We start from the raw sequence: 21,938 nt of genomic DNA, 5'->3' as shown, positions 1-21,938 counted from the left end.
TTCTAAGGCAGCTGTCACACCTTAGTGGGATAGAGCAGTTCTAAATAGACACTTTTCCCGGTAACAGGTGGCAATCCTGAATGTTTTTACTTGGAACTCAATGGGTAAGAGCACTTGTTTACCATAGACTAACTCATAAGGTGTGTGTCTTGTCACATTTCTCCAAGTGATCCGGTAATCCCATAGTGCCTCCAGTAACTTATCTGCCCAATCCATATGCTGTAGTTGAATAGTTTTTGTGAGGATGGATTCCAAAACTTTGTTCGTGGACTCCACTTTCCTGTTAGCCTGGGGGTGGTAAGGAGTCGATTTGCGATTCTTAATTTGATACTACTCCGTGAGTGCCTTGACCAACTTCGATGTAAATTGTGTACCTTGGTTAGTGACGATCTCATGAGGCACACCGAATCTTGTAAATATGTCCTCGAACAAAAATTCTACTACTGCCTTTTTAGTGGCAGCATACAATGCTTTAGCCTCCACCCACTTGGTGACGTAGTCAGTGCACACCAAGATATATTTTTTCTTTTTTGACATTGGGGAGATGGGCCCTACGAAGTCCAATGCCCACTTCTCAAAAGGTTCAATGGTGATTTGTGATTGAAGAGGCATTTCATCGGAGGCAACTGGTCTCCCCATCCGTTGGTAAGCGTCACAACTCAAAACAAACTTCTTGGTGTCTTTAAAAAGTGTAGGCCAATAGTATCCATTACGGAGAAATTTGTATGCAGTCCTTTTATTGGCAAAATGGCCACCACAAGGCTTGTTGTGACTGGCTCTCAGCACATCATACATTTCATCTTCCCGCACACATTGCCTCATAATCAAGTCTGGCCCGATATAAAATAGATCCCCTTCGATCCAAGAGAAATTAGCACTACACTGCACTATATTATGTTTTTCTTGGGTTGACATGTTTTGAGGTAGTTTCCTTGATACTAGATAATTGGCGACATTAGCGAACCAAGGAGTAATAATGGAAATGGCAAATAATGCTTCATCTAGAAATTCATCAGGCACTCGTGTTGGCATGCTTCTATGCGCAATGTTCAAACGAGATAAGAAGTCAGTTGCCAAGTTATCCCTTCCAAGCCTATCAATTACAGATATATTGAATTCTTGTAAAAGCAACAAACATCTTGTTATCCTACCATTAGTAATAGGTTTATTCATTAAAAATCTAACAACAGAATGATCGGTATGGACAAATGTCTCATAACCGATAATATAATGCCTAAACTTTCCTACAGCATGCACAACTGCTAACAACTCTTTTTCAGTAACCGTATAATTTAATTCAGCGGGAGAAATATTTTTGCTGACAAAATAAATAGCATAGGGAAAGTTATCCTCCCTTTGTCCCAAGACCGCTCCCAGTGCAGTATCTGAAGCATCTGTACAAATATGAAAAGGTAAGGACCAATTTGGCCCTCTCAGTACCGGAGCAGTGGACAACTTTTCCTTTAGTACCTGAAAAGCCTGTTGACAGTCAACATTCCATACAAAGTCAACATCTTTAGTTAACAATTTAAATAATGGTGCTGCAATTCTAGTGAAATTCTCAATAAATCGTCGATAATAACCTGTGTGCCCTAAAAAAATTCTTACCTCTTTTTGCGAACTAGGAATAGGGATACGCTATATTACCTCGATTTTTGCTAGATCAACTTGAATTCCTTCTAATGACACATGATGGCCTAGAACAATTCCCTTAGTTTGCATCATTTTACATTTATCACTACTAAGGATTAGATCAACTTCTTGACAACGAATCAATACTTTCTCTAGATTTTCCAAAGCCTGTGAAAAGTCATCTCCATAAACTATGAAGTCATCCATATAGACCTCCACATGGTCATGGATCAAATCAGAGAAAATGGCAAGTACAGCTCTCTGAAAGTGGCGAGGGTGTTACAAAGACCAAAGGCAAGGACTCTATATGCATAAGTACCCCAAGGGCATGTGAAAGTAGTCTTTTCTTGGCCTTCTTCAGCTATTTGTATTTGATTGTAACCGATGTACCCATATAGAAAAGAAAAATATTTCTTACTTGAAAGTGTGTCGAGGACTTGATCAATGAAAGACAGTGGAAAATAGTCATGCAATGTGGCCTTGTTTAATTCTCTGTAGTCAACACAGATATGCCACTTGCCGTTCTTCTTTGGAACCACTACCAGAGGTGACACCCACCTACTGTCAGAAATGGGGTAAATGAAATCTGCAGCCAAAAGTTTTTGAAGCTCATCTTTGACAATGTCTTTTAATGTTGGGTTCATACGCCTTTGTGGTTGCCGAACAGGTCTCATTTCTTCATTTGTATAGATATGGTGGATGCAGGTGTCTGGATGTATGCCCCTCATGTCCAAGTAATCCCAGGCGAAAGCTCTAGTTTGTTCGTGAATCATACTCATCAACGGCTGCCTTAGTCAATCCTGTACCGATATGTAAGATCTTTCCTTCAAAATTTTCTACAGGTTCTGTGGTGGGTTCATGGCTTTCCTCCATTGTTGCAAAAGAGGCGAAGACAACTGGATGGCAAGTTTCCTGAAACTCATCACTAAACACATGTTGATAACCATTAAAAGAGATAGGATAATCGATACAAGAGCTATTAGCTAAAAACTGCTGCAAAACATGTTCATCAGAATGCTCCTGGAGACCTCTAGACTGATCTAATGACAACAAAGGAAACATACAGTCTTCGTCTCCATATGGGTTCTCGAGCCATAATGGTACTTCAACAACTGTCTGAGCAGGGGGAAAAATAGATAGAGTTTGGTTGTGGGGACCATTAGAAATAATCATTTCTCCGTTTCTACATCCTATGACGGCATCAGCAGTTGCCAGCCACGGTCGTCCCAGAACCACAGGGTGTCCGAGCCTAGAGGTTTTCGGAGAAATGACAACAAAATCTATGGGATATTGCCAAGAGGCAATTGTGACCACTATGTCCTCTAGGGTTCCCATTGGTTTGACGACGGATTTGTCTGCCATTTCTAGAAGGATAGGGGTGGATTTAAGTCCAGGTAGCTGTAAAGATGTCATTGTTTCATAGGTCATTGCATTTATTGTTGCCCCTAAATCCATAAGGGTATTTGGCAGAAGTACTCCATTTATCTCAATGGTGACAATGGGATTCCCAGGGTCATTGTACTTCGCAGGAAAATCAGAAATCATAGTGGACATTTGGCTTATGATTTTGACATTCTGGTTCTTATGCCCCTTCCTCCTTGGTTTCTTAATGCAAAGATCTTTGACAATTTTGGTGTAAATAGGAATGTCTCTAATTGCTTGTAAAAGTGGAATTTTAATGCAGACATTCCTTAGTTCGTTTTCCAAATCATATTCAAGCGGGATCTCTTCTTTCTTTACAATTAGTCTTTCCGGGTATGGTGGTTCATTTGATTCTTCTTTCTGTGGTTGTTGTTGTTTTTTGTTTTGCAATGGTTTTTGGATGATGTGGAGGGCACCTCTTCTTGGATAACAACAACTGATTTTCCTTTGTTAACTGTCTTTCCTAATCGTAATTGGATTTCATTCATAGGAATGGCAGTGATCATATATGTAGGAAAAGGTTGGATATCAATGTTTTGCACAGGTTGAGGTAGCCTATTATGACTTGGGTTAGGTACAGGTTGCGCAGGCAATAGTGTAGGCCGGGGTGGGTTCAAAGTAGCAGGTGCCTGCGAGGATGACGAGTTAGCAAGTGCAGGTAACAACTGATGCAAAGGAGGTGGTGGCAGCATGGGTTGTTGATACATGTTAGGGTTATGCCCTTGCTGATAGGGTTGCATGGTCAAATTATACGAGGTACTTGGCATGTTTGGGTAAGGCGCATAGAATTGGGTTTGGGGTTGATAGGCGTTAGCATAGGGGTTTGTCCTCCAATTCTGGTTCCAGGGAGTGTTTTGTGGTTACAGAGTAGCCCAAGGAGGGTAAGATGCTTGGAATGTCCAAGGCTGAGTCTGACCATAACCTTGGGAATTTGGATCTGGAAACACATTCTGGCTTTGGCCTCTCCAGATGGGTCTTTTGGTGGCTTGAGATTGGTCAATGGCTTCAGCATTCCCTTTGTAGATAGCCTGTAGGCTGGGAAGTGATGGGCACTTCTCGGTCGGGTGTTCTAGAGTGCAGATTCCACAAATCTCAATGGCATTTAAAGGACATTCCCTATCTGGATGTTTGCGCCTACACTTGGGACAAAACACTGCCATGGCTGCTTTTTCAGCCTCTTGTTTTTGTTTGATTTTCATAGTGTCTAGCTGGTCACTGATTGTGTTGAGTATATCAGTTTTAAAGTTTTCTAATAAGTTTCCTAGCTCGACTCTCGTAACAGCATTAGCCACAGTTTTCTTTAGCACATAGTCTCTAGAATTATCTTTAAGTTCACGAAGCTTTTTGCCTACTTTAGCTTGGCTCCTAGAATAGGTACGACAAAGCTCGATTACTTCAGCAAATGGCTTCTTATAGATGTCCCCACCGCTAAGAAGGTTTAATGTTTCAATGCAGTCATCCCTCAACCCTTTTAGGAACACAGTTTTGATAGTCTTTTCGTCTAAGTTTGACCCACGAGATTTGTGAAAATTGTATAGGAATCATTCAAGATACTCCTCTAGGTTTTCGTCTTCTGTTTGTTGCATCCTAAGGATATCATTGATGTCCCTACTCTTACAAAAATCTTGATACTTTTTAAGGAAGATTGATTTCATGTCATCCCATGAGTATATAGTGTGTTCCCCTAGACTCATGAACCATCTAAGGGCTGCATCTTTTAAAGTGGTGGGAAACAATTTAAGTTTATGTGCATCCTCATAGTAATTATAACTGTGACATAAAATATCGAATTCAAAAAGAAATGCATCGGGATCTTCAGATGATTTACTGTAGAATAATGGAAGAGATGCCATTGGGATGTTTTTCATGTTGATGTCGCGAGTCACATCTAGGATAGGGAATCCGAAGGTAGTCTCCTCGTCGTCTTCCTCTGGTCCTCCTCTTGGGCCTTCCGGGTTGTTTCCTCCAAAGAAGTTAACATTATGTCGAGGGCCTTCTCCCTCTCCGTGGTGTTCTTCGTTATTTTTGTTCTCCATGTCTTGGTGGTCCATATCTACAACGAGCGCCCGAAGAGGTTTGCTGATTATAGTGTGAACAGGAGGTACTGGAACATGGTTGATGTTGGTTGATTGAACGTCCACTTTATCTTGCAACTCTACTGGTTCTTCTACCTCGACCCCTTCATTGTTGTCAAAGACAACCTGTTGAATAGTATTTTCTCCTTGATCTAAGAATTCTCGATCCGAAATGAAGTTGGTATCAACACTTCCTCCTCCTTTTCTCAGTCCTGCATATCGATTAGCAACATTAATGAGAGGTATATTAATTGATCCAAAGGTTGCAAGAAATTTAGAACTAGAAATAAATCTACCTTTACTATCTCTAGGTCTCCCTGTACTCCTACGCATAAAGATAGAGGAAATAGAAACTCAAGAAAAAGCAGTAATCGGTCAGACTTTGGAGCAACCCCACAAAAGTGGATGCGTGGCTCTTCACTCACGTCTTACCATACTCTATCCGCCCTTTGATAGTCTTGCAAGATCCTGAAACTCAAATAATAGTTACTTGATTAAGAAATTACAACTTCCCCGACAACGACACCAAAAATGTTGAGAGATTTAATGGGTGTATTAATTCTCCCGCATCTATATGTCAATCTGGGCTCATAAACACGAGTTGTACTGCGCTTTCTAAATTCAGTTCTTGGTCAGAGTTCTAATGGTTTCCTTTATGAAATGAGTTAGTTGAATCTAGCACAAAATTCATCAAACCCTAGCAAGCAGAATCAATAATCAAATTTTAACTTGAAACTCTTAATGAATCTGTACTTGAATGAAATCCCAATCTGAATCACGAGATATATGCTAAGCAAAAACTTCCAATTAAAACACTTTATCAAATAACTCAGATCTCATGAAAACCCTAAGAAACCCTAATTCTGTTACCTATGCTACTCTTGAATGAAAAGTTGCAAATTCTAATCTACTTCAAGCATGTTCGGAAGGCAAGTAAACTTGAAATTAAACTTTCAAAGGTAACTTCAAATCTTTAGAACTCTGTGATAAGCTTCACTCTTGGACACAACTTGGAAGAATCTCCAACTAAAAACCTATTCAATTCTCTTGCTTGTTTGACTAAGTACAAATCTAAATCCTATGCCTGAAATTAAGAAGACACAATAACTTCAAATTTGCTATCAAACCCTCACTTAACAAAATACAATCTTCTAGCATTCAATCATCATGAAAGGAAAACTTAACTAAATGAAATACCCACTCTCCTTATCAAACCAATGAAATCTTTTCTGTAGAATGATAAACCTATGACACTCCAAACTTATACTCTGTTTCAAAATAATAGAAATTTGAGTTAAAAGGAATCTCTTGCCTGATCCAATCAATCAAAGGAAGACACGATCCTCAGTAACTAACTATTCTTAAATTCTGTTTTGGAAATCGATTTTTAATGCTTAACACATGCTCTGCAAGTTATGAATGGAAAATCAAAAGTGGAATTAGCTATCTCAGCAACTCAATTATTATAACCAAGTTCAATTGCTAGTTCTGGGATTTTATGCTAAGTTTTAATGATTTAATGAGATTGATCAGTTGATACTCCACACTGTGAATCTAATTCTTTTGTTGCATAAACCTCACACACACAATATTCATTCAGTATTTCTCAAGTTCAGATAAGCATCTATAATCGGACTTTTATGGAGGAATTGAGATGATTGTTGTGCAATTCACTCGTTGTGTAATTTAGGCTTGTGATTTGGATTGTGCCTATGATTGGGCAACGCTGTTGTGCACCAAGAGATAGAACGCTCACGTAAAGACTATGAAAGGCATTTTAAATTAGAAGTAAAGAATCAACGTGCTGGGTTGAAGACGTTGTGAACAGAGGTTACTACATTCATCGTTGATTTGCTTTGAAAACAGAGAGTGCCTAAGAGAAATTAAAGAAATGCGTTTTTGTTGGGATCGACTTGTAGAGAATCTGCAATCCAATCAACTGCAAATATTAATTAATCTACTCATTTGCCATCTGTTGACCACTATGTGTCAACTACCCATAGCAGTACACCTCCTTTTTTTGCAAAAGGGATAGCGCTTGATTGACGTGTCTGTGCCTGTCATCATCAACCCGATCATATTGTTTTGTAAACCCAGTCTGCATGTTTAAATTGTAAATAATCTTAGCAGATCTGAGTCATGTATGTAAACTGCCTAGGAAAACCTAATTCTCTAGTGATAATCTACATTCCGGAAGGATTTTTGTCTCACCGATCCATGATCGGCAGAGTTTTCCTTCAGCCTAACCCCAAAGCCGGAATGAATTTTGTCATTAGAATCTTAGGGGAATCCTAGTGTGCTTTGAGTCTATGTAAAAGTAATTTGGAAATAATTCTAACTATTTGGTTAGGTTATTACAAATTGCTTGATCTGCTAGATTATAGTTGTGTCGCAGAACTGGGTGGTCTATGAGGGTCTATGTCAAATGGGTTTTCCCCCTTGAGATGTAAAATTGTAAAAGTCATGATGTAAAGTGTCTTGAGGGTTAGAAAATGTTTTAATCCCCTCTTAAGTCCTAAGTCTTAGGTCCTAGGTGATTTTTCCAAAGGCTAAGTTCAAGGATCTAAAAATAAAAATTAAAAAATTAAAAAATAGATAAAAATAATAAAAAAATAATAAAAAAAATAAAAAAAATAATAATTAAAAAAATAATTAAAAATAAAAAAGAAAATAAATAAAATTTAAAAATAAATAAATAAAAATTTAAAAAATAAAATAAAATAATAAAATAATAATAAGTCAAAGTTTTGAGTAACTAAATGCAGAATTCTAATTTTTAAATATACTAAAATGCATTTAAAAATTTGACAGATGAGATTAAAAGGGATTTTGATCCTCATCGACGGTTGAGATTAGTTTGGCATGGATCACTCGAACTAGCCGTTGGGAATTTTTCCTTTAAATAGGGTGTCAAGGGTCATTTGAGATCAGATTGGATCCTAGAGTTTGGTGCTAAAGAAAGCTCTCTTGTAGTCATTTTTTGTGCAATAAAGAAAGACTTAACCCCAAATCTTGCTAGTGTTACTCTTCTGGAAATGTTGTAAGATGTTTCATTTTTTTGCATAATTTTATTTTCAGTCATCAATAATAGCTTGATGAAGATTGATTCAGGCACAGGTATCTTGTTTGATCTCTGGGGTTTGAATGATAGTTTAGATTCTGAAATATAATGGCAGCTATCTCCATTTGATCTGGATTTCACTATTGTTTTTTCCCTCTATGTTAATGGTTGATTTTAAGCTGTGCAGGAAATCTTAGTTTTTAGATTATCGGGCATTCGGGAAGTTCTCGGCTGAACCAGCCAACTCCCAGATTGTGTTTTCTGAAAGAGCCCAACCAATTTTGATTTCAGGCTTATCATTTGATTTTTTTTTTTTTTTTTAATGAATGCATGAAGGGTTTTCTGAAGTATCTCACATTAAATTTAAATTCTAAAAATATTACTGTGATTATTGACAAATCTGGCTACTTAAGAGTCGAAAATCTGTAAATATTGTGAATTTTTAGCTGGTTTAGGGTTTTCAGTTTTGTTTCTTGCACATTTTACTTCTGGGTTTTCTATTTTTGCCATTGCATGTTACAGTCTGAGAAGAAATTTTCATTTGAAGCCAGATCTAGGCCTTGGAGGGTAAGATCTGGCCTCCGGATCAGCTCTAGCAGGAATATTTGTTTCAGAACTAGTTTTTGGCAGGTGTACAGTTCTGTTGCTTGGGGTTTCATTGTGTTTTTTGGAGAAAATTTTTGAAATTTTTTAAAGCAGGCTGTGTAAAATTCCCACGCAGCAAAATCTCGCGGCATCCATTATTTCTGCCTATGTTGGCCATCTCACTCCATTCCGCAGCCAGCAATCTTCCACGCATTCATCATCTGCTACCAAAAATCCCACGCAGCCATACTCTTCGCTCTGCCTACCCACGTGTTTCTCCCTTCCTCGCTGCTTATCCTGGCTCATCTATGCGTGATCTCCACAGCTCCAGATCTGCGTCTAATCACTCTCACGCAGATTGCAACTTCTCTCATCGCTGTTCTTCGAAACCCTTGCTACGTCATTGCCTGCGTGTTGCTACTCCAATGTCCTCAGCCCACGTCCATCCTACGCATCATCAACCTGCAGCCATCTCATCGATAACCTATCCATATCCCCTCCTGTGCGTACTACTCCTGTACGCTTCCTGCTCATACACGCAGCCCATTCCTCTCATTTCCTTTGCTCGTTGTTCCATATCTTCATTGCAGGTCTGCAAACACAATAAAAAAAAGTTGTGTCTATTTCAACTGCTGCTCTAGTGTCTTTCAGCTCCATTACCTATCCTTCAACTCCACGCGAATCCGCTTCATCGCAGTCCATTCCACGCAGCTGCTCCTCAACCACTGTCCAGAGCCTCTCCACGCTGCCCTCAATCCGCTGCTAATTCTGTGTGCCCCTTTCTCAACATCCCCATCATCCCGTCCATCTCATTCTTCCATCGTGCTCTTACCATCGAGCTCCCTGTCCGCAAACCTTACCTGCGCGTTTTCTTTCCCTTCCTCATCGCCTTCAACCTGCAAAGAAAATTAAAAAAGGCGTGTTCTTTTTCTTCTTTTATTTACGTATGTTTGTGGGTATATGTTAGAACTAGGGTTATGTTTTGATTTTTTTCCATATTTCCATTTAGGATGTATAGCGTCATTTTGTATTTCAAAGTTTTTGTAAAGTTTTGTTTCATTTAAATTTAAATTTTAATTAGATTTAGATTTAATTTTAGCTATAGATCAGGTGTTCATTCTTTTAATTCTAGCGTAGCTTTTAGTTTTCTGATTTCATTTTTTTTAATTGTATATATTTATTTAGTTTAGTTTAAAAATTTTAAAGTTTCATTTAGTTTATTTAGAATTTAGTTTAGTTTTATTTTTATTTTTTTTAATAAATCAAAAATCATAAAAAATATATAATAAACAAAAAATTAAAAAATCAAAAGCATAAAAAAGTTAGTCCTTATTTAGGATTTTGTTCTATAGTTTAGGTTTTTAGATTTTAGTTTAGTTTTAAATTTAGAATTTTAAAATCATAAAAAAATTAACAAAAAAAAATAATAATAAAAATAAAATCATAAAAAAGTTCTTTTAGGATTCTAGATTAGACTTTCGTTTTTTAATTTAGGATTTTAATTGTTAAATTTTTCTTTTTAGCTTAGAATTTCATAAAAATATAAAAATATATAAAAAAAAAAATTAAAAAAATTATGAAAAAAGACTAATTTAAAATTGGGAATTCCTTTTAAAGTCGTTTTTCTGTTATGGTATAGTTAAATGTGCTTTAAATGTTTATATCTGGGGATTAACTATTTGAAATCTGGTCAGCGTTTAAATTTCGTGGTTGCTTAAAGCTTTTTATCTTTTAAAATTTAATTGTTGGATCCTTATTAAGGTGTTGTCCGTCTGTTGAATATCTTGAATTTTGCTTGGGTTATTTGATGATAAATAATTGTTTTAAATGGTTTATACTTCTGCAACATTTAATAAATAATCATTTAATCATTAACTCCATAAGGCACTGGTACATTAATTTCTAAATCAGTCAAGTGCTAAGTTGCCTTGTTGTGTCTCTCAACCCAACTGGTCCACAGTTGGTCTTCATTCATCCCATAGGGTCTACCCCCCTTAGCCTCGGGAGACGGCTTAAATGGAGAGATCGGGGATCGGAGTGACAGTCCCCGGTCTGAGCGTTGTCGTGACAATCTGTGCGACAACATTTTTTGGCACCGTTGCCGGGGATAGAGTTTTTTTTGTCCTTGGTTTATTCGACATTCATCTTCTCATTTCTCATCATTCTTTCATCTTTCTCATCTCTCATTTGAGCTGGTAGATTCAACATTTTTTGGCATCATTTGGATCTTTTCATCACCTTATCTTTCGTCATATCAGCAACTTCTCTTCAGTTCGTTTCTTGTTTGGGTGGCGACTCCATTTTATTTCTTTTATTTTTCCCAGGCAAGAAGCCTCCTTCATATCTGCTTGTTGGTTGCTTTTTGGATCCTAGAATTAGATTCATTGTTCAAGTGGCGACTCCATTTCTTTCATCTCTTAATTTTCTTGAGCAGAGATCTCTTTCTATCATCCGTTTGGCCCCTCGTTATTCATCATGGATTATTCGTTTAAACCATGTCATTTCACTGATGATCTCCATGATTTTCCGGAAGTGGCCATTTCTAAATTACCTTTGTTCTCAAGTGGTGATTCAGTCGCTGTTAAAAAGCATCTAGGCTTGTTTACTCGTATAATGATCATATATTGTAGACCCCCTCAGTATAATCATGAAGATGTCAAAATGCGTCTTTTTGTCGTTTCTTTAGAGGGTGATGCTTTGAATTGGTTTAATAATTGTCCTAAAGATTCTTTCACTTCTTTACAAGACATTGTCGATGCTTTTAAAGATAGATATGGTGATCCAGATAGCTCGACTTGTGCCCCTAAAATTGTGCAACAGAATGAAAGTAATCTTATAAAAGGTCCAGTTGTCAATGAAAGATTCGAAGAAAATTCTTCATATCAGAATGTGCCATCCACCTGTACCATTGCAGATCAAATCCATGATAGTGGAAAAGCAGGGACAAATGACAATGAAAAGGAAGATCAAAGGCAAATTATATGAGAACTAATGCTGCTGGTAAAAAATATGGAGATAAATCAAACTAATTACGCCAATGATGTGAGAACTTTATGCACCCACCTGGAAAAATGTAATAGGGAGATGGAGATCATGCAAAATCAACATGCTAAGGAAATTGAGGCCATGAAGACTAATCATGACACAGAAATTAGTTTTATGCAAAGCAAGTTATCAGGCTTAGAGGAAAATATGACGACCATGAAAGCTAATCATGATAGGGAAATTAATTCTATGCAAAACAAGTTATTAACTATGGATGAAGAAATGACTATCATGACGTTCGATCATAATAATCAGTTGGCTACCATGCAAGCAAATCATAAGGAAGAGATAAACTCTATGCAGCATTGCTTGATGACCATAAAGGAAAAGAACGATAAAGTAATAAAAGATATGGAAGAAGACCATGCCAGGGAAATCAGTGCTATGAAGGTTGAACACTCTAGTCAGATAGATGCCATTAAAATACAGGTTCAGAAATTTCAACAATGGTCAGAGGATGAAAGAAACCAGGGAATGTCAATAAATCAGGAGCCTCCTTATCTGTTACAACAAGCTCCATCATATTATGAGGTCCTTTGTTCCATTGAAAAGTGGATAATTGAAGGTGACCTGGATAAAAGGGAAATTAATAATCAGGTTGATGCTCACACGGTTAATCCACCAGTCATTGAAGATCAAGTTATAACTCATGGCACCTGTGAGATTGGTCCATCATCCTTGACAGGGCAGATGCAGGATGAAGAAAGACATGTCACGCACATCTTACATACTTCATCTGAGAGCTTTGAAGCAGAAAGTTCCACGTCATCAGTGATACAGCCTGCCACGAAGAGAAAGCGCAAAAGAAAGAGAACGAGAAGAAGATTTGATGCATCAGACGGCCGCGAGCAACTTGATTTTCGGATAGGAGAAAGTCCTACCGTATGTAGAATTGGACATGGCACATCCAAGAAGCAGCCGACAGATTTGCCTGAAAGCAGGCAAATGCTCAGTATACACTATATTGAACACATCTGATGCCATGGGGCATCCTCTGTATTTCTAACCCTACTCCTTGTTTTTTCAGCATTTTCATTTCTGTTTTAGGATTAGATTTACTTTTCATGTTACTAGATAGTTAATAAATGAAGAGCTTATATATTTCCTGTGCTTAATGTTATATGATGATTTTTTGATGGACGCTACTTATGTTTTGTTGTGTGTTGCATGGATGCAGATTCTGGATTCTCACATTCCTACAATGCAGCAATGTGTCCCCAAGTAGAGCCATATGTTGACCACTATGTGTCAACTACCCATAGCAATACACCCCATTTTTTTGCAAAAGGGATAACGCTTGATCGACGTGTTCGTGTCTGTCATCATTAGCTCGATCATGTTGTTTTGTAAACCCAGTCTGCATGTGTAAATTATAAATAATTTTAGCAGATCTGAGTCATGTATGTAAACTGCCTAGGCAAACCTAATTCTCTAGTGATAATCTACGTCCCGAAAGGTTTTTTGTCTCACCGATCCATGATCGGCAGAGTTTTCCTTCAGCCTAACCCCAAAGCCAGAATGAATTTTGTCATTAGAATCTTAGGGGAATCCTAGTGTGCTTCGAGTCTATGTAAAAGTAATTTGGAAATAATTCTAACTATTTGGTTAGGTTATTATAAATTGCTTGATCTGCTAGATTATAGTTGTGTTGCAGAACTGGGTGGTCTATGAGGGTCTATGACAAATGGGTTTTCCCCCTTGAGATGTAAAATTGTAAAAGTCATGATGTAAAGTGTCTTGAGGGTTAGAAAATGTTTTAATCCCCTCTCAAGTCCTAAGTCCTAGGTCCTAGGTGATTTTTCCAAAGGCTAAGTTCGAGGATCTAAAAATAAAAATTAAAAAATAGATAAAAATAATAAATTAAATTAAAAAATTAAAAATTTAAAAATAAAATAAAATTTAAAAACAAATAAATAAAAATTTAATAAAATAATAAAATAATAATAAGTCAAAGTTTTGAGTAAATAAATGCACAATTTTAATTTTTAAATATATTAAAATGCATTTAAAAATTTGACGGATGAGGTTAAAAGGGATTTTGATCCTCATCGACGGTCGATATTAGTTTGACATGGATCACTCGAACTAGCCGTTGGGAATTAAATGATTTCCTTTAAATAGAGTGTCAGGGGTCATTTGAGATCAAATTGGATCTTAGAGTCTGGTGCTAAAGAAAGCTCTCTTGTAGTCATTTTTTGTGCAATAAAGAAAGACTTTGGGGTTAAAAATCTTGCTGGTGTTACTCTTCTGGAAATGCTATAAGATGTTTTATTTTTCTGCATAATTTTATTTTCAGTCATCGATAATAGCTTGATGAAGATTGATTGAGGCACATGTATCTTGTTTGATCTCTGGGGTTTGAATGATAGTTTAGATTCTGAAATATAATGGCAGGTATCTCCATTTGATCTAGATTTCACTATTGTTTATTTCCTGTATGTTAATGGTTGATTTTAAGCTGTGTAGGAAATCTTAGTTTTTAGATTACCGGGCGTTCGGGGAAGTTCTCGGCTGAACCAGACAACTCCCGGATTGTGTTTTCTGAAAGAGCCCAGCCAGTTTTGATTCTGGGCTTATCATTTGAATTTGAATTTTTTTTTATGAATGCATGAAGGGTTTTCTGAAGTATCTCACATTAAATTTAAATTCTGAAAATATTACTGTGATTATTGACAAATCTGGCTGCTTAAGAGTCGAAAATCTGTAAATATTGTGAATTTTTAGCTGGTTTAGGGTTTTCAGTTTTGTTTCTTGCACATTTTACTTCTGGGTTTTCTGTTTTTGCCATTTCGGGTTGCAGCTCTGAGAAGAAATTTTCGTTTGAAGCCAGATTTAGGCCTTGGAGGGTAAGATCTGGCCTCAGGATCAGCTCTAGCAGGAATATTTGTTTCAGAACTAGTTTTTGGCAGGTGTACAGTTCTGTTGCTTGGGGTTTCATTGTGTTTTTTGGAGAAAAATTTTGAAATTTTTTAAAGCAGGCTGTGTAAAATTCCCACGCAGCAAAATCTCGTGGCATCCATTATTTCTGCCCATGTTGGCCATCTCACTCCATTCCGCAGCGAGCGATCTCATTCCACTCCATTCCGCAGCTCCCATATCTTCCACGCATTCATCATCTGCTACCAAAAATCCCACGCAGCCATACTCTTCGCTCTGCCTACCCACGTGTTTCTCCCTTCCTCGCTGCTTAATCTGGCTCATCTATGCGTGATCTCCACAGCTCCAGATCTGCGTCTAATCACTCTCACGCAGATTGCAACTTCCCTCATCGATGTTCTTCGAAACCCTTGCTATGTCATTGCCTACATGTTGCTACTCCAACGTCCTCAGCCCACGTCCATCCTACGCATCATCAACTTGCAACCATGTCATCGATACCCTATCCATATCCCCTCCTGTGCGTACCACTCCTGTGCGCTTCCTGCTCATACACGCAACCCATTCCTCTCCTTTCCTTTGCTCGTTGTTCCATATCTTCATTGCAGGTCTGCAAACACAATAAAAAAAAAACTGCGTCTATTTCAACTGCTGCACTAGTATCTTTCAGCTCCACTGCCTATCCTTCAACTCCATGTGAATCCACTTCATCGCAGTCCATTCCACGCAGCTGCTCCTCAACCACTGTCCAGAGCCTCTCCACGCTGCCCTCAATCCGCTGCTGATCCTGCGTGCCCCTTTCTCAGCATCCCCATCATCTCGTCCAACTCATTCTTCCATCGTGCTCTTACCATCGAGCTCCCTGTCTGCAAACCTTACTTGCGCGTTTTCTTTCCCTTCCTCATCGCCTTCAACCTGCAAAGAAAAATAAAAAAGGCGTGTTCTTTTTCTTCTTTTATTTACGTATGCTTGTGGGTATATGTTAGAACTAGGGTTATGTTTTGATTTTTTTCCATATTTCCATTTAGGATATATAGTGTCATTTTGTATTTCAAAGTTTTTGTAAAGTTCTGTTTCATTTAAATTTAAATTTTAATTAGATTTAGATTTAATTTTAGTTATAGATCAGATGTTCATTCTTTTAATTCTAGCCGCTAGCGTAGCTTTTAGTTTTTTGATTTCATTTTTTTTAATTGTATATATTTATTTAGTTTAGTTTAAAAATTTTAAAGTTTCATTTAGTTTATTTAGAATTTAGTTTTGTTTTATTTTTATTTTTTTTAATAAATCAAAAATCATAAAATATAAAAATCATAAAAAATATATAATAAACAAAAAATTAAAAAATCAAAAGCATAAAAAAGTTAGTCCTTATTTAGGATTTTGTTCTATAGTTTAGGTTTTTAGATTTTAGTTTAGTTTTAAATTTAGAATTTTAAAATCATAAAAAATTAACAAAAAAAAAAAATTAATAAAATCATAAAAGGGTTCTTTTAGGATTCTAGATTAGACTTTGGTTTTTTAATTTAGGATTTTAATTGTTCTATTTTGATTTTTAGCTTAGAATTTTATAAAAATATATAAAAAAAAATTTAAAAAATTTATGAAAAAAGACTAATTTAAAATTGGAAATTCTTTTTAAAGTCGTTTTTCTGTTATGGTATAGTTAAATGTGCTTTAAATGTTTATATTTGGAGATTAACTATTTGAAATCTGGTCAGCATTTAAATTTCGTGGTTGCTTAAAGCTTTTTATCTTTTAAAATTTAATTGCTGGATCCTTATTAAGGCGTTGTGCATCTGTTGAATATCTTGCATTCTGCTTGGGTTATTTGATGATAAATGATTGTTTTACATGGTTTATACTTCTGCAACATTTAATAAATAATCATTTAATCATTAACTCCATAAGGCACTGGTACATTAATTTCTAAATCAATCAAGTGCTAAGTTGCCTTGTTGTGTCTCCCAACCCAACTGCTCCACAGTTGGTCTTCATTCATCCCATAGGGTCTACCCCCTTAGCCTCGGGAGACGACTTAAATGGACAGATCGAGGATCAGAGTGATAGCCCCCGGTCTGAGCGTTGTCGTGACAATCTGTGCAACAACACCATCTAACCAAATCCAATCTTCTGAAAACTAGCTCACTCAGAAACCAACACAAATGCCAGAACGCTATTATGAATTCGAAAGCTCTGGTAAAACAAATCAATCAAACGCTGGAAACTAAATTTAAATTATTTTCATAACAATTCAGAGGAATAAATTAAAACTTAAAGCAATCAAATCGACTACTAGCTACAGAATTAAATTGCCTAGTGGTGGTGGGCCCTTACCACTACCGGGTATGAAACTTACAGTAAAATGAAGAGAATCAAATAACTAAATCAAACATTTGCAGTTCTTGCAATCATGATTTCCTCTTCAACGCAAAACCAAGGCAAAGATCATTTCCATTGATAAAAATCTCAGTAGAACAATAACAAAAGAACTTCAATTCCTCAGTATGGATGCGTGTAGCTATCTATCCCGTTCTACATTGTTTCTACAGGATTTATAATCCAGTTTACATATTACAATTAGTAAAAATCAAATCATGGAGATGCCAATCGGATTTCCATTCTAATCTAGGCTTAGCAATCAATAGTTTTCCATACAAGATCTAAATGATAAGACTGAATTCTGTTTTGGAAGCTGAAAGTTGGCTATTATGCATAAGAAGCATCAATCTTTCTTGTTTACTTTGATGAGGTCATGTTGACCATCGTGCTCATCCTTAAGTGCAAATCTTCAAGTGTAATTTCCTGGAGTGCAATTCTAGATTGCTGCCTTAAGTGCAGTTCCTTCTCTGAGTGCAAAATTCTCTTTTGATGCTAAAGTCTTGGGTCCCTGTGAGAGCAATCTTCACATCTATCACCCATAATGATTAGTAAACAATAAGCACACAATCAACTACCTAATATTGATCATCGAAATAGCTAAAACAACACCTTTTTTACCTTGGGTGGGAATTAGGTATAGTCCAGGCACAAGGAGGTCAAAATGACATGAAAAGAGTTCAACTGTAGGTCAAAACAGGGCAAAAGGTAGCATGAAAAGTGTATGAGCAGAGACAAAAACGGGGTCCAACACCCCCCCACCCCCTTCGGGCCTTGCTAGATTATGTGGTAATAGGTACCAACACTGATATGAGTTTTACTCTCTCTCTTCCATTTCAGACTTCCCACCATTCCATTATTTCCTTCAATGTTTGTCCTACTATTTTTGAGAAGCAATACCTTTAGGATTTCCTACTATACTATAATCAAAGGACAATGTCCCTCAGAATATGATCTATGTAAGTTCTTATATGAACTAGTAGTTACTAGTTATGACTTGCTACCAAGGTGACAACCATTGGCAAAACGTATCCGCTCTATGCTACTTGTCACCCTGTTGGAATTAAGCTGGAGTGTATCCTTATTTTCTTTCCCTTGTGCACCTTTTTTAATCTTATGTGCATAACAAACGTATTGTCTTACCAATCTACTCCATGGCAATAAAAAAATCCTACATGCATAAAAAGCGTATTGTCTTGCCAATCTACTCCATGGCAATAAAAAATTTAAAATTGTGCATAGATTTAGATGTAAACATAGCTATAGACTTCTACTTACTACAATAGAATCTTTGTTTTTGTTGAGCATCCTGTATATGTATTCAATATGACACCGACGAAATGATTGTTTTTTTGTTAAAATTGGCAACCAGGGAAAAAATTCATGTGGGTCATCTTATTCATGGCTGATAGTATTTTTATTAGATTCCTCTCGTCGAGAGGTGTAGGATTGATATAAATATCATCCAATTCCGATAAGTATTCATGGAGATATGAATTTATTTTGATTATGGAATTATTATCAAACCGACCTACAACTCATGTAGGCTCAGAAGCCCAACAGTCACATCTATTCAAACACCAACGTTGTGTATAAATATAGGAGGAATTTTCCTCATTTGGACTCACTCATCTCATCACATCTCTCTCTCTCTACTGCGCAGAAAAGAGTCTCTTCTCTACTGCACAGAAAATGGTCTCTCTCTCACACATGTGAAGCCGGAAGCTGTTGAACCTGAAGCTGCAACTGCAGAAGTAAAGATTGACCTGTGTGGACTATAAGATCTCCTCATCTGAATTGCGTTGTAGGTTCATCTGAACCTCCTCTGAAAGCCACAACTTTTGGTGGTGGAATCAAGTCAATCCGACGGACGGTTTGCAAGATATCGACTGCCCTAGTTTGAAGTCGGAAGCTGTTGAACCTGAAGCTGCAACTGCAAAAGTAAAGATTGACCTTCGTGGAATAGAAGATCTTTTCATCTAAATTGTGTTGTAGGTTCATCTGAACCTCCTCTGAAAACCACAACTTTTGGTGGTGGAATCAAGTCAATCCGATGGACGGTTTGCAAGATATTGACTACCCTAGTTTGAAGCCGGAAGATGTGGAAACTGAAGCTGCAACTGCAGAAGTAAAGATTGACTTGCGTGGACTAGAAGATCTCTTCATCTGAACTATGCTGTAGGTTCATCTGAACCTCCTCTGGAAGCCGCAACGTTTGGTGGTGAAATCAAGCCGATCCAACGGTCGGTTTGTGAGATATCGTCTGCCCTAGTTTGATGATGAAGCCGCTAATGCTAATGCTGCTGATCTAGGGTTTGCCACTACTGATATGAATCAGATTTATTGTACTATTTCTCTCTGCTGAATTATTGAAGACAAAAGAAGATTTGATCAAAGGGTTTCCCCACACATTGTGGGGTTTGTTCCTGGCTAGCCGCCACATCTTGTGTCTCTTGTCTTGGCTTGTTTTCTGTCGATCGTTTGATGTTCTATCTGCACTTTACTTTATGTACATGTGATTGCTAATCTGTGGAATATAATAAGAAAAAAGAAGTAAACTGTTATAAGCATAGAACATACCATAACTTAACATTTTTACAATTGTCTCTTGCATTGGTCTTGCTGAAGTTAAATTGCATCTCTTTCTAGTGTTTCAAATCTTTGAAAATATTTGACTTGATCATGATTAAAGAACATTTCAGCACAAATGTTTAGTTGGATCTGCTTCCCTTAAACACAGAAATAAAAATGTTACATGCATATCATATATCTAATCATCATATGTTAAGTATACATTTTAAAGAACCTTATCATATCATCCACAGAGTTGTTTCAATCCTTGATATGTGAAAGCATAAGCTCGATGGATATAGGCCTTCATTTTCTTTTTGTGCCAGTCCATGATTCTTCTTTTTCCTGGCAACTAAGATGTATGAGTGTCATAAAGCTGATATTGTATCTTCACCATTAATCTTACCTAGAATAATTATGATCATTCCATGGAGTGTCAAGTGTGAAAGGATAATACCTGTCTGTGCAAGATATTAAACCTTTTGGAAACGTTTATTCTCATTCTTGGAGATCCATGAATATCTTAACTCAAGATTTGCTTGGATAATTTCTTTGTGCCATCTTCTAAACATCCTATAACATAATGCTATTCATTCTGTGTTTTCATTCTCTGCTTTAAGATATTAATGCGAGAGACGGGGGATTGCTTAAATGAGGACATTTAATTGTCAATGAAAAAATTGAACTCAAACAAGGTGCCATATATTCCAGGCTCTTTTATTGCTTGTTTGTTGGAAGACATGAAAATGTTCATTTTTGATAGCTTGAAAAAGGTATTGTCTTGAATTTCAAATGTTTCCATTTTCTTAAATTTATAATGTTCCTCTAAAATTGATGTATTTTTTCCTATTTACGTGTTTTTTTTGGTGGGGGAAGTTTTTAAGGTGAAGTATGGAGGATTTAAGATGCAAACCCTGACATATGTCACTGTTTTGGATTCTCTTATTTTTGGTTAACAATTTAAGACTATTAAATATATTTCTCAGTTGCATAATCTCTGTGTGGAGGGGGTTCATTTCCCCACAAATAAGGGGTCCTCATACATCAATTTGGTGTTTGTCTAGGCTGTGACCTTAACTTAGATTATTATTATTATTAAAACATCATTGTAGAGAAACTGATTGGAAAATTGATATACATGCATATAATGCAGATTGGTGACTTGAAAGGCTTATTTGGATTGTTGACTTCAATAATATATGATTTACGCATAAAACTTGGTGTGTTGGATGATTTGTATGGAATGGGGACAGGCAAGTTTCACTTTGGGTTTAAATAAAAAAAGTTTCTACTAGGTGTTTTTTCTTTTCATTTCAAGGTCATTTGTAGTAAAATATGATGTTATATATGTTATGGATTTCTTCATCACTCTTTATTATTATGCAGGAAACACTGCTCTTGTCTATCATCATGGAAGGCTTCTTGCTCTAAGTGAAGGAGAAAAACCTTGTAAGATGTCTTAATGTTTCCCCTCATTTGTATAATATTCCCAATACCTAGGGTCAAGGTTGAAGCCTAAATTAGAAATTGGATTGAAAGCAAACAATATTTTTAATGCTCCACAGAAGCTTGTGTCTAACATTTTTTTGACTATAATGATTTCATTGTATGTGAAAAATTCAAAAATCATACTAGGACAGCATATAGACATGTCCCCTACTATGTGAACATGCTTAGATGATAAGATAAGATGAGATAATTTTATTAATGTTCAACAAGGTGACCAAAAATAGGTGAAAGCCATTGCTAAGTACAATAGTGTTGAATACAAAGATACAAATATAGATAAAATGCTGAAGTTTATAGTTCATCCTAGATATAATTGGAATCATTGTGATCATCATCCTACTCCATGAGGAGTCTGAGAAGTATTAGATGAACACAAATTCCTTATAACACTATCATCTTTATTACCAGTTTTTCCCCCCAATGCAACTAATAGCAAGAGAACTAGCAGGAACTTATCATTAGGATGGGTTGTATGCTTGAGCCTTGTTAGTATGTTACACCTGAGATTCATTTCCATGCACCCTATATGTGTATCATTGTACCATGATAAGCCAAAAGTGTGGCCATATTGTACCCTTGTATTATGTTGGGCCATGCTCAGATGATCTATGTAACAGTGTGGGACCTAGGTGGTATCTCCAAACCCCTTCTGGTCAGTCATGGACCATTGTTTTAGTCCCCATTGCAAGATAGTCCTTGCTCTTATGGCTTAGGCTAACTTCCCCTTGGTGGCATTAAGTTGTCATCATGTTGGTCATTTATGACCTAGGTTGGTATGTTGG

The 21,938-nt window shown here is 36.7% G+C and overlaps 1 protein-coding gene across 1 annotated transcript in view; it reads left to right on the top strand.

Moving 5' to 3' along the window:
• LOC149191256 (carotenoid 9,10(9',10')-cleavage dioxygenase 1-like) overlaps positions 1-21,165 on the top strand; it is a 58,796-nt gene extending 37,631 nt beyond the window's left edge. The window contains exons 5-6 of the mRNA XM_089406210.1: positions 20,801-20,900; positions 21,034-21,165. Of these exons, the coding sequence (XP_089262336.1) occupies positions 20,801-20,900; positions 21,034-21,110 (177 nt within the window). The 3' untranslated portion in view covers positions 21,111-21,165. The remainder of the gene's footprint in view (positions 1-20,800; positions 20,901-21,033) is intronic.
• Positions 21,166-21,938: the final 773 nt, after the last annotated feature.

This window comes from Pinus tabuliformis, chromosome 2_2, assembly GCF_031772625.1.
Source record: "Pinus tabuliformis cultivar Carrire ecotype Pingquan chromosome 2_2, CPIR1, whole genome shotgun sequence".
NCBI lineage: Eukaryota > Viridiplantae > Streptophyta > Pinopsida > Pinales > Pinaceae > Pinus > Pinus tabuliformis.
The sequence above is the reverse complement of the archived record's forward strand: the minus strand, read 5'-3'. Positions and strand labels throughout refer to the sequence as shown.